Raw genomic sequence first — 13,946 nt, forward strand, 5'->3', positions numbered from 1 at the left:
AGGCTTGGTACATCTCAGCCATTTGCTGCTTGAGTTTAAACATCTCTTCTTTCATCTTCCCGACATCCATCTCCTCTAGCTCAATACCTGTGTCAACCTCTGGGATAGACATACTTTCGGGTATTGGTCCTTTTGATCTCGTGTGATAATGATAATATGCCAGTATACTCTTTAGAGAAACTAACTGCTTGAATTCTGGAAATGAACAAACTTGTTAGTTTTTGAGAATTTAACACATATATAATTACACGTTGAGATGCAATGCTCCTAGACAAATATCCCCTTTCTATTATGCATTTGCTCGACTGCTTGTGTCGTCCCAACTTTCTTGAAAATTTTATTCACTTTTATTTTATTTTATTTTCTTATATATATTTTATTGTGGTGGTCGAATCTTATAGAGATTGCCTACGTATCATGACCCCGCATGAATCAGACCTTGCGTAGTTCGGACCAATAAAAGATAAGCAATACTAATCATTTTTTTTTCAATTTTCATATTGGGTTTCAAAGGTTTAAAAATGACCTACAAACTTGAAAATCAAACGACCCACATATTATAATCAAAAGTTTTACAAACTCCAAAACAAACGGCCAGCTTCCTTTCTCCGTTTGACAAATGCAACCAAACGGTTATTTTTGCAAATGTGGCCCCGTCCAAATTTTGAGGCCGGAGAGGATTATTTTATGACACTTTACACACTTGTCCGTTCTTTTACGAAAATAGCCTTTCGACAACTGAAAGATACTCTGAGGCTATTTCGGCAAGAACGGTTTAAGACGCGGCCGAAGCTGGCTCGGCTTATTATGACAAAATTCAAACGGTATTCACCTGACCGCCGACTATTTTTTTTTTTTTAAATTACAATAAAAACCTGGTGTTGCAAACACGGCCCTTCAGCGCCTCGGGGACGAAGATTTTTAAGGCTGTGTGGGTCAACTAGACCAAAATCCTAAACATGACCCAAAAGGTGGTTGTTTATGCAAAGTCGGCCTTCTGGCGTCCCATTCGGGAACATTCGGCTATGTCTTGATAAAACAACGTCACCCGACTTCTTTATGACTCTTAAAATTCGACATATATTTTTTTTTTGGCTATTTTGTTTTAGCAAAAAGTGGAGGCTGGACACTGCCCGACTTATTTATGAAAAAAAATTAAAATTTTGACATGTTTTTTATTTATTTGATGGTTTTTGGCTATTTTAGCAAAAATGGGGGTTGGACCCGATGAGGGTTGCCTACGTATCTCACATCCGGTGAGAATCAAGCCCGCGTAGTTCGGGCCGGTCATGAATAAAGTAAATAAACTGATTTTAAATTATGATTTTTTTTTGTAAAAGAACTGCTTTAAAAGAAGAAAGGAAGTATTTTTATATTTTTTTTTGGATTTTTGATTGATTTTCTTTTTGAAAGAAAGATTTCTAAGAATTCCTTTTCTTTTGATTTGAACTTTGAGAATTTCAAAAGTAAAAGGAAGATATTTTTTTTTTCTTATTTTAAGAAGAAAGAAAATATTTTTTTTTTGAATTTTACCTTTAATAAAAGAAATGCTTTCTAAAAAAAATATTTTTTGAATTTTGAATTTTCTTTTCAATTTTTAAAGAAGAAGGAAAATATTTTCGAATTTATTTTATTTTATTATATATATATATATATATATATATATATATATATATATATATATTAATAATTAAAAAGACTTTCTAAAGAAGTCAATAACGGAAAAAAAAAATTTGGATTTTTTTTTTGTTTTGAAAATTGAGAGTCTAAAAAAAACTTTTCTAGACTTTTGGCACGACAAATATTTTTGCAACAAATAAAGATATATATACATTTTTTGGAAATAAAGAACAACTTTTTTGGATTTTTATATATATACATATTTGCAACAAATAATAAAACCACTTTCGACGCGACTCTTTTTATTTTATTAGTTATTTTTATTTTGGTATCTAAACAAATAAATAAATAAAAACTCATTTTAAAACAAGACTTTTTTTCATTTTCATTTTTTTTATGGCAAGACAAACTATTTTTTTTCTAATTTGTTTTTTAAAAACAAGACAGAACAACGACTTTTTTTTTCTTTCTATTTTTCCTTTGCTTTTAATAAAACAAACTAATAAAATATTTTTTTTCATTTTCTCAAAATTTCGGCAGAGTTTTGACAGTTATTTGGGCATTGTTTTTTTTTTCCAAAAATAAACAATCAATTCCCTAACCGCTATTTTTTTCAATTTCAAAATATTATTCCTGATATTCAAAAGTCAGTCAACACAAAAGTCCGAATCAAATAAATGCGCAAATAGCAGCAAGTAAGATGCATCAGGATGGTCATTTTCATTTTTTGGTACACCTGTCCTAGACAGACCCAACCCCTGTGTTGAGCCTCCAAAGTCAAATGCACGTGATGCAAACAAACGTTCCTACTAGGGATCCGGCATGAAGCTGAGTTATTCTAAGTGAAAAAAAACCTGAGGCATATTGTTCTAGCCCTGGCTTACCCAAGTGGACAGCTTGAGCCGAAATGGGGGCAACGTACCGGGAGCACGAAAGTCTGCCCGGCCTAGTTACTTGTCCCAACTTCGTCTTATTTGGTATGACTTCTAACAGAAAGGTGGGTCACGCGCACGTGTACACCATAAATTTAGAAGACTCAGAAAGAAGAAGAGTTTCGTAGCAGTTTTATACACAATTCAGATAATATTAAAGCGGTAAAAGCATCATTTAGCATATTAAGCATAAACATGTAAAAATCAGATAATAAATAAAGCCAACTATAACAGTTATTTTAAGCTCGAATTTCTAACCCTGAACCAGTGGTTCTGGGCCAAGTCCCCAGCAGAGTCGCCAGAGCTGTCACACCTCCTTTTTCGCACCCGCGAGGGTGCAAGGGGAGTTTTTCCAATTAAAGGACAATCGAGACGGGATTGGTTTATTTATTTCAGAGTCGCCACTTGGGAGATTTAGGGTGTCCCAAGTCACCAATTTTAATCCCGAATCGAGGAAAAGAATGACTCCATATTACAGTCTGCGTACCAGAAATCCGGATAAGGAATTCTGTTAACCCGGGAGAAGGTGTTAGGCATTCCCGAGTTCCGTGGTTCTAGCACGGTCGCTCAACTGTTATATTCGGCTTGATTGTCTGATTTTATACAAATATGAACTTATGTGCAAATTTTATCTTTTAACCGCTTTATTATTATTGTTTTTAAAAGAAATATGAACATCGCTTAAAACACGTCTTTGGACTGCGTTACATGAAATGCACCCACAATCCGGAACACGTTTTATTTGATGTTTTGGGATTTGGATTCGGGTCACATGAAATGCACACCCAGGCTTAAGAAAGTAAAATATTAAACACGCGCCTAAAGAGACTATCGCGTTATTATTTTGGGGAAGACCGTGAAATTCGCTAAACGGTCCTTCCGAATTCTAATTAAACCATACATTTTGTGAGGGCCCCGCAATCTATACGTTTTATTTGGCGAGGCTCGTCTCATTTTTATTTTTACAGGATAAACCTACAATGACTATATTTTCTATTAAGTTCGTCTCTAAACTAAAAGAAAATCTCTTAATTATTTACATGCTGAAAAACGTAACTTATTAGTTATTAGTTTACGGCTAATGCGAATGGAAAATTGCGATCGAGTTTGTACAAAGAAAAACTGCTTTCATTTTATATTCTGTTATTCAATAATACTAGAACATGAGATTGACCATAATATCAAAACAGATTAATTATTCTCCGTAATTTAAACTAACATTATTAGATGAAGAAAGTATACATATGCAACCTCATTATTCATTAATCATTCAACTACATCTTTATACGAAGAAAGAAAAATTATATTCAACCACAAATCTAAACAGGAGGAATTCAACAGGAACAAAGCCTGATTAATATTTCATTTTTTGCTTCAAGCCGAGATTGTACAAATGTGTACCTGGAAACAGCAGTACAAGAACAAAAGAAGGAGAAGTCAGCAGCAGTAATAACACAGCAACAGCAGATTCAGCAACATCGCAAACCAGTACAGTAGGAATAGCAGAAAACCCAGGAGACTATAAACGACTCCAAGTATAGTGAAGAAGTAAAAGGCAGGAAGGTTCTGACTATTTCAGATCTTAAGCGAGGCAATGAAGCAGTAACTATTTTTTTCAACTTCAAAACTCTCCAAAATGAATTCTGCCCCTGTATATTCAGTGTATACAGAATGTATATCGGGTGTATACTTCTCACTCCGCCCCCTCTTTTTTTCTTCTCTCTATCTAGTTTTTCCTCTCTTTTTTTCCACCCTTCTTCCTAAATTTTCTCTTCTATTTATAGCAAAATTTTCGAAATTTTCAGATTTGTTTTTTATTATTTTATTATTTTTTTAATTAAAAGAAATCCCACTTACAAATTGCTTTTATTTTTTTAGAAAAAGAAATCCCACCTTTATTTACTTTTATTTTTAAAATTCCAACTTTAATTACTTTATCTTATTTAAAATCCCACTTTTTATTTTTTTAAAAGAGAATCTCACTTTATTTAACTTTTCTTTAAAAAATAAACCACTATCTTTTCTTTTTCTTTTAAAAATGCTACTTTCAATTACTTTAAATTTTTTAAATTTTCAGATATCTTTATATTTATTTTTTAATTCCAACCTTCTTTTACTTTTAAATTTTTTAAAACTTTTTACTTTTTTTTTTAAATTTTCTACATTCTTTTACATTTTTTTATTTTTTTATTTTTTATTTTTTTAAAATCATTTCCGAAATTACTATATATATATATATATATATATATATATATATATATATATATATATATTTAAAATAAAAATAATAAATAAAATAAAATATTTTCGGATTTTTTTATATATATAAAAAAACAAAAAATAAAACTATTAATAGTGATAATTCACTTTTTTTTTGGTTTTGTTTTGTGTTGGACAAAAATGAAGAAGGGGTGTTGGGTTAATGGAGTGGGTCGACCCAGTTCGAAATGGACTGGGTCGTAGGGAAGATTGGGCCATTTTTTGGGCCTATAGCTTGAAATTGAAGAAGAGGCCCAATTCCGACTTTCTTTATATTTTCGCTCTCTTTTCTTCTTTTATTTTTCTAAAACTAAATTATAAAAATACTTAAACTATTATTAAGAACTAAATTAAGTTATAAAGGCGCAAATTAACTCCCAATAACAATTAACGCACAATTAAGTATTAATTAAGCATAAAATTGTATATTTGGACATTAAATGCTAAAAATGCAAACGATGCCTATTTTTGTAATTTTTAATTTTTGTAAAACAATTTTAATTACTAACAATTGTAGAATTAAATCCTACATGCAAAATGCGACATATTTTTGTATTTTTTATTAATTTAGCGAATAAACACGCACAGACAAATACAAATAATTCTTCAAAATATCACAAAATTGTACACCAAAGAAAAATCATTTTATTTTTGAATTTTTTGGGAGTAATTCTCATATAGGGCAAAAATCACGTGCTTACAGCTGCCCTTCAGCGCCTCGGGGACGAAGATTTTTAAGGCTGTGTGGGCCAATTGGACCAAATCCAAAACATGACCCAAAAGGTGGCTGTTTATGCAAAGTCAGCCTTCCGGCGTCCCTTTCGGGAACATTCGGCTATGTCTTGATAAAACAGCGTCACCCGACTTCTTTATGACAAAATTAAAATTTGACATAATATATTTTTTGGCTATTATTTTTTAGCAAAAGGGGAGGTTGGACACCGCCCGACTTATTTATGACAAAATTAAAATTTTGACACGTTTTTTATTTTTATTTTTTTATTGGTTTTTGGCTATTTTAGCAAAAAAGGGGGGTTGGACCCGATGAGGGTTGCCTACGTATCTCACATCCGGTGAGAATCAAACCCGTGAAGTTCGGGCCAATTAACCGAACTATTTTAAAACAGGATTTTTTTTTCTTTTCCAGCAACAAATAACAAAACCACTTTCAAAGCACGACTCTTTTCATTTTCATTTTGAAATTTTCAAAAACAAATAAATAAAACTATTTTAAAAGTAAGACTCTTTTTCATTGTCATTTTCAGGGGAAGACAAACTATTTTCCTTTTTATATATATATTTTTTATTTTTTATTTTTTTTTTAAAAAAAATAAGACAGAACAACGACTTTTTTTCTCTCTATTTTTCCTTTGCTTTTTAGTAAAACAAACTAATAAAATAATTTTTTTTTCTCGAAATTTCGACAGAGTTTTGACAATATTTGGGCATTGGTTTTTCTTTCAAAAATAAACAATCAATTCCCTAACCGCTATTTCTTTTTTTTCAATTTCAAAATATTATTCCTGATATTCAAAAGTTAGTCAACACACAAATCCGGATCAAATAAATGCGCAAGTAGCAGCAAGTAAGATGCATCAGGATGGTCATTTTCATTTTTTGGTATACCTGTTCTAGACAGACCTAACCCCTGTGTTGAGCCTCCAAAGTCAAATGCACGTGATGCAAACAAACGTTCCTACTAGGGATCCGGCATGAAGCTGAGTTATTCTAAGTGAAAAAACTTGAGGAATATTGTTCTAGCCCTGGCTCACCCAAGTGGACAGCTTGAGCCGAAGTGGGGGCAACGTACCAGGAGCACGAAAGTCTGCCCGGCCTAGTTACTTGTCCCAACTTCGTCTTATTTGGTATGACTTCTAACAGAAAGGTGGGCCACGCGCACGTGTACACCATAAATTCAGAAGACACAGAAAGAAGAAGGGTTTTGTAGCAGTTGTATATACACAATTCATATAATATTAAAGCGGTAAAAGCATCATTTAGCATATTAGGCATATATCATGTAAACATCAGATAATAAATAAAGCCAACTATAACAGTTATTTTAAGCTCGAATTCTTAAACCCTGAACCAGTGGTTCTGGGCTGAGTCCCCAGCAGAGTCGCCAGAGCTGTCACACCTCCATTTTCCGCCCCCGCTAGGGGCGTAGGGAGTTTTTCCAATTAAAGGACAATCGAAACGAGATTTGTTTATTTATTTCAGAGTCTCCACTTGGGAGATTTAGGGTGTCCCAAGTCACCAATTTAATCCCGAATCGAGGAAAATATTCGACTTTCCAAATGAAGTCTGCTAACCAGAAATTCTAAGTAAGGAATTCTGTTGACCCGAGGGAAGGTGTTAGGCACCCCCGAATCCCGTGGTTCTAGCACGGTCACTTAAACTGTTGTAATGGCTAAAATATCTTATTTTAATACATGTTCAAAAACTATAGTGCAATTTTAACTTTTAACCGCTTTTATTGTTATTATTATTATTTTTACAAGAATGTGAACATTGTTTAAAACATGTCTTTGGATTACGTCACATGAAATGCACCCGCAATCCGGAACACATTTTATTCAATGTTTTGGGATTTGGATTTGGGTCGCAAAAATGCGCACCCGTGTTTAAGAATGTATTATTATTAACATCGTGCCTAAAGCGATTAACGTATTATTATTTATGGGTAAGACCGTGGAATTCACTAAACAGTCCATCCCGAATTCTAAATACTCAATTAAACATTTATTGAGGGCCCCGCAATTGGTGCATTTTATTGGGCGAGGCTCATCTCATTTATTTTTAAAAGACAATCCTAAAATGCCTACATTATTTTCTATTAAATCTGTCTCTACAAAATAAAATAAAAAAATGTCTTAATTTATTTACATGCTGAAATTAACCAATAATATTTACTCTAAACAATATTTCTACCAAGTTCCTACTAGATGGCCTATTCGTTTGATTTTTGACTCGACGAAGTTACTACACCATTTATTTATTTAGGCAATATATGCAGATAGTTCAACTGTTAAGCTATCGTCGAATGTTCCACTATGTGTATTAAATAGCTACATGATTCTGATTTTTTGCAAGCTAAATAATTTGTACATACAAATAAAAATCAGAATATAATTAAAGCTAATTCAGAATTTCAACTCTTCATTTTTCGTATTCATGCTTCATATTCGGATTACAATAACCAGCTTTTCAGTTGTGTACCTGATATTGGAAGCAAAAGAAAATGAAGATGAGAATCAGCAGCAGTAATAACAGTACAACACAGCAACAACAGCCCAGCAACAGTAACAACCCAGTAACAGACCGGTGGAGTAGTAATCCCAAAACAAATGCTTCCAACTTTTATGAAACAACAACAATTAATGCTGATTTCAAACAATGAAAGAAAGCAGAATATTTTTTTTTTGTTTTTTTTATTTGAAGGTTTGAATATTTTACGGAATTTTTTTCTCTTAAATATTCAGCTCTTTTTTTTCTCTGTTTGTGTTTTTCTGTTCTATCTATCTGTTCTTTTTTTTCTTCAGATTCGTTCCTCTCTGTTATTCTCTTCTGTCTTCTCTCTTATTGTCTATCTAAATCAGATTCAAGACTTCTATATATATCCCATCACATAAATCTTTTAATCAATTAAAATTAATACTTTTTCCTACCAAACCCATTATTCTTCCCACTCATCCTCATTACATTAAATAAATATATCATCACCACCCCATTATCTTTTGTCTCCCATGCTTCACTAAACAAATACAAGATTCCTCCCCACTAAATTTTGTCTTGTCCCCCCTTTATATTAAACAACTATATCACAACCCACCCTATTACATTTTGTCCCCCATGCTTCACATAAAAATTACAAAAATGTACAATTCCTAAACTACCCCTCCGACCTTAATGAAATTACCAAACTAACCCTGAACGTACTGCAAATTACCAAACTACCCCATCAGCTATAACAAATCAATTAATCAAACTCAACCAAAATATAGTCAATATGACCAATTTCTACATAAATTCAAACAACAAATCTCATGAACATGATTTCTCAACATTTCAACAACAAATCACATGAACATGATTGAACAACAAAGAACAACTAAAATTTGATTGAACAATATTTTTAGCAACAAACAACCTATTTTCAGATTCAACAATAATAACAACAAACAAGTATATTTAGATTTCTAAATTCAATAATATTGAACTTAAAATCAACTCTAACAACATTACAACCAACAATTCCTATATTAAACTTAAACAAGATTATGAGACAAATTCAAGAAATAATCATAAATGATAAACAAGAAATCAAACTATACAAATTTCGGATTCAAGATCAACCAAACAAAGTATGAACACGAATGAACCCATTTTTTTAAAATAACAAACATAACGGATTAAATGACTCAAACAACATTAATAATTTCTGGAAAATATATAACAACATGAAACAAATTGAAGAAATAATCAATTAAATTTCAATTCGAATCTAACAAACATCAAACTAACAAAATCTTACCTAAACAATAAAACAAACATGAAATAAACATGAAAAACCACTAATTAACTTTCCATTTGAAATCTGAAAATTAATTCAATCAAAACACATGAACAAACTAAAAATTAATTCAAACGATAGACATGAACAAAGCAAGGATCGAACATTTATCGACTTTTACTTCAAAAAATATAAAAACGAAATAGACTCAAAACCAACTAACCGGTTCAAAACAACGACGAAGCACGAAGAAGATGAAGGAGTATGAAGCAGAAAACTGAAGCATACGCAGTTGACGCAGCTGAACGATGAGACAGAACAGCTGGGGTGCGTTTGCGAGGGTTTTCGCAAAGAAGATGAAGTGACGATGCAGGCACAGCTGCGTGAACAGTAGCAGCAATGGCTGGACGCGAGGAGGAAGGCAGCAGCGACGAGGCAGCGATGTGAGCTCGTTTTTGGGCTGGTTTCGAGCAGCTCTCATTGCTGCGTTTTGGAGAACGGAGCAGCTTGGTCGTTTGGACTTGAGGTTGAGAAGATGGAAGCAGAAGGACCTCCATGGATGACGAAGGAACAGCAGTAGCAGCTGCAACGACTGGAAGAAAATGCAGCAACAATGGCGGACGTGAAGCTACTCCAATGGTCGTTTGGTTTCGACAACGGGAAACGGGGGGGGGGGGGGGAAGCAGCCATGGCTGCTCGTGTTGGGGTCGATGGGACGATGGAGAATGTCGTGTGTGTGTGTATTGAGGTGGTGGAGGCGTGAGGAAGGGCAGCCATGGGAGGTGGGGCTTGGAGGTTGGAGAAGATGAAGATAGGAGGGGGGGGGGATGGCTTAAGTCTAGGGGGTTTTTTCTTCTTTTTTCTTTTGTTTTGTGTTGTAAAATGTAAGACAAAAGGGGTTTGGGTCTTTTGGGTTATGGACTGGGTCGACCCAGTTCGAAATGGACTGGGTCGTAGGGAAGATTGGGCCATTTTTTGGGCCTGTGGCTTGAAATCGAAGAAGAGGCCCAATTCCGACTTTCTTTATATTTTTGCTCTCTTTTCTTCTTTTATTTTTCTAAAACTAAATTATAAAAATACTTAACTTATTATTAAGAACTAAATTAAGTTATAAAAGCGCAAATTAACTCCCAATAATAATTAACGCACAATTAAGTAATAATTAAGCATAAAATTGTATATTTGGACATTAAATGCTAAAAATACAAACGATGCATATTTTTGTAATTTTTATTTTTTTTGTAAAACAAACTTAATTACTAACAATTGTAGAATTAAATCCTACATGCAAAATGCGACATATTTTTGTATTTTTATTAATTTAACAAATAAACATACACAGACAAATACAAATAATTATTCAAAAATATCACAAAATATCACAAAATTGCACACCAAGAAAAATTATTTTATTTTTGAATTTTTTGGGAGTAATTCTCATATAGGACAAAAATCACGTGCTTACAGTAACTAGGGTAGGATTGTATTTGCAGCCAATTTGCATCTATGTTTTGATATGTTTGGAGGAATGTTTACGTGATGTTAAGAGGTATCTATGCTCATTATTTGCTTGAAATTAATGGGTAGTGAGGTTAATCGCGGAACGTACAGATGCCTAAACTTAGGTAAGAAGGATTTTTCTCGGCCTTGTGGACTTTTCTCAACTTTATTTTGTTTTAGAGGTCCGCCAAACTTTGTCACTGGATAACAGCATACCTGGTGGGTAGACAGCTGGGTGTACTGTGTTTCTGTCCGATTATTTCATACCGTTTTACCATTCTGTAACTGCAAGTCCGATAAATGGCTACAAATGACTTAAATTGTAAAAGCACATATGTTTGTATGTGATATTGTTAATTATTGCATCCAGTGTCTTGATGTGTCAGTTTTCAGTTTTGAACTAATTGATTAAGTTTCTATTTTTATGTTTAGCCTAAAACATTTGCCTAGGAGAGGAAACTGATTTTTCGTTGTTTGTTAGAATGTTGCTTAGAAGCGTGTCTTCTGCCGTTCACCATCTCCATTGATTCATCTCATATTGCACTCGTTATGTTTTTTTCTTTCTTTGCCAGGAAGGTGGTCATGTACTTAGGCATTTTGTGGAAGAGTTAGTCTCCAAGTTGAGCAATGTGGATAGAGACTCTGTAGTATACATTGATGAGTTGGTTGGTACCAATGAGTTGTCCTTCAGAACTAAAAAATTAAGTAATATGACAGTTGCCCATGATTTTAATACGCTCAAAGCACCCTTGGGAAGCTCGAGGATCCTCTACCAGTTTGAAAAAGAACAAGCTAAGCATATATACAAACTAAGCATAGGTTACTTTGATCTTGTGAAGTTGTTGGGCTCAACGCATGATGCCAGACTTTCTTGCATTATGAGTAGTTTACTGGAATTGCTTGCTATGGTAGATCATTTGTTGGGCGGACCCAAAGATTGGAAAGAGCAGGTATGCGTTGTTGGCATTGTTTGCAAAGCAAGATTGGGTTTTCACATTTTCTTTATATTTTATTTGTCATAGTTGAAAATTGTTTCAGGTGCCACTTGAGTACTTTATGGATTCACATGGTGTGGGGGATGTTGTGCATGAGAGGGTCAAGAGGGCTAGGTACATGCCTGGGGCTATGTTTTCCAAAATGCGAAGTAAATTGCTTGATCAAGTTGCACCGGTCCAGACGGTCGCAAAGGCTCTGTTCAAGTGCATTGATACCAATCACGATCATCTCAAGGACAAGCATTGTCAACAAGTTACATCTTTCCTTTTCATAGGACTAACAAGTATGGGCCGAAGACAGCTTGTGGATGACCTTTCAAAGTACTTAGTTGCAGATGATGGGACAACAATGTTGGTTGAAGTGGATTTGTCTACCTGCACTCGCCCAAACTCTTTTCTCAGGTAGGATATATTTCTGTGATCATGTGTATTATTTGATTTAGCTTCTTAGGCTGTTAAATCTGATAATTTGATTCAGATGCACATTTGATAATGAACCTGGTCTCTTGCTGAAGAACGCTATTTTGATGAGACCCTTCAGTGTCATAGTGGTTTTTAACCTACAATTGGCACATCAATCTGCTTTTACTGATATTATCTCCATTCTGGATGATGGTCTGTTGTCCGACAATGATGGGACTGTTTTAGATTTTCGGAGGACTATTATCATTTTTGCCTCGGATCTAGGAAATAAACGCCTAATTGCCAAGCTTGTTGGTGGAGATCCAAATGGGTCCAATAATCAGGATGGAAACATGGACAAGGTATTTAATGGAACTCCTATGGCTTGTTTAGGAGTAGAGCATTGATCTCTCCTCTACGACTTCTTAAAATCCGTTGGTGGTTGTGATAGTTATAGCGTAAGAGCATATTGTTTCTATGTATTGAGCTTTGTGTTTTTTGCGTTTACAGGATCCTATAGGCTTTAGATTTGAGATACTTAACCGGGTGGATGAAATTATGCTCTTTAATGAACTCCACAGTGCTCGATTGCCTATGAAAGAGGGCAAGCATCTCGCACCTAGGATAAACGATGTTTTGGTTAATCTGTTTTACAATGGCAAGAGAGAAGTGGATGGAAACAACAGGAACCTATTTGATGAAATAATGAAAGTAAGTAGTTTCATTTTACGTATGTCTGCCGTCTTACATCAAGTATTTGTTAATTAAAAACTTTTCAGCACTATTTGTATAACATGTGTGTTGTTTTTTGTTTTTTTGGGTGACAGATGGCTGAACGTTCATGTGTGTACAAACTAAAGAGAGTACTCGTCAAACTTTGACGGAACTGAGTGCAACTGAATTTGTAAATGGATTATAGTTAAGACAGTATATTATCTAAAATCCTTGTTTTATTGAATTCACTGAGACTGTTACTCGTCAACATCTCTAAGCTAGCCGTGCAAGTATTATTTTGTTTTCTTGATGATTACAACAAGTGATGTTAAGTTTAGCTGAATATTATCTTTTGGTTATTTGCTTTAGGATGTGACTGCTAGTCTTAAACTATAAGCAAGGTGCTTTAATGATCCCATAATATTACTTTTTAGTTACTAATAGTTCCTGCTCCCGTAGCTGCAAAATTGTTACTAATTTCACTTGCTTAGAATTGAGCAGATATAGTATTGTTTTCGACTTTACGCGACATACAAGTGATAACATCAAGGGTTAAAATCGACAAAAAGTTAATTTTGGTCCAAAAACAACTTATTGACAATCAACTTAGAGACCGTTACCATTGATTGAATTATTATGGAGAGATTTATGTGACACAATATGAAAAGTGAATGAAAAGATGGTAACCAATGTTATACAAATCACTCCGAATACACATTCGAGCTCTCTAACACATAAGTCAACATCCGGTTGACCTTTCCAAACTAAACCTTCCTTAAAGAGACTAAGTGTCTCATTTCCTTACCAAATTCACTCCGAATACAATCTAACCAACTCGATCACATAAGACACGGATAACGAAGCATAAAGAAGCAGAAATGGGGAAAAAGCGGAGCGGTAACTCATGAGACGACTGACCGGGTCGTCACAGAAACAACTCTAAATGAGGTTTCAAGGCCTCGGAGACATAATTCAATTTAAAAGCAAGTCAACAAATTTTTTCCATGCCAT

The 13,946-nt window shown here is 33.9% G+C and overlaps 1 protein-coding gene across 1 annotated transcript; it reads left to right on the plus strand.

The window, feature by feature from the left end:
- Window positions 1–11,134: 11,134 nt before the first annotated feature.
- On the plus strand, window positions 11,135–13,211 carry LOC104216729 (uncharacterized). The gene is made up of 6 exons (XM_009766848.1): window positions 11,135–11,164; window positions 11,397–11,774; window positions 11,863–12,221; window positions 12,298–12,583; window positions 12,732–12,932; window positions 13,049–13,211. Exons 1-6 carry the CDS (start codon window positions 11,159–11,161, stop codon window positions 13,100–13,102), a joined length of 1,284 nt encoding a protein of 427 aa, XP_009765150.1. The 5' UTR covers window positions 11,135–11,158; the 3' UTR covers window positions 13,103–13,211.
- Window positions 13,212–13,946: the final 735 nt, after the last annotated feature.

Source organism: Nicotiana sylvestris, chromosome 6, assembly GCF_000393655.2.
Source record: "Nicotiana sylvestris chromosome 6, ASM39365v2, whole genome shotgun sequence".
NCBI classification, from domain to species: Eukaryota; Viridiplantae; Streptophyta; class Magnoliopsida; order Solanales; family Solanaceae; genus Nicotiana; species Nicotiana sylvestris.

What these genes read in the sequence shown, in the direction of transcription:
- LOC104216729 (XM_009766848.1), top strand. An exon ending in CCAAAGATTGGAAAGAGCAG is followed by an intron (nt 11,775 to 11,862) that starts GTATGCGTTGTT and finishes AAATTGTTTCAG; the next exon opens with GTGCCACTTGAGTACTTTAT. An exon ending in CGCCCAAACTCTTTTCTCAG is followed by an intron (nt 12,222 to 12,297) that starts GTAGGATATATT and finishes AATTTGATTCAG; the next exon opens with ATGCACATTTGATAATGAAC.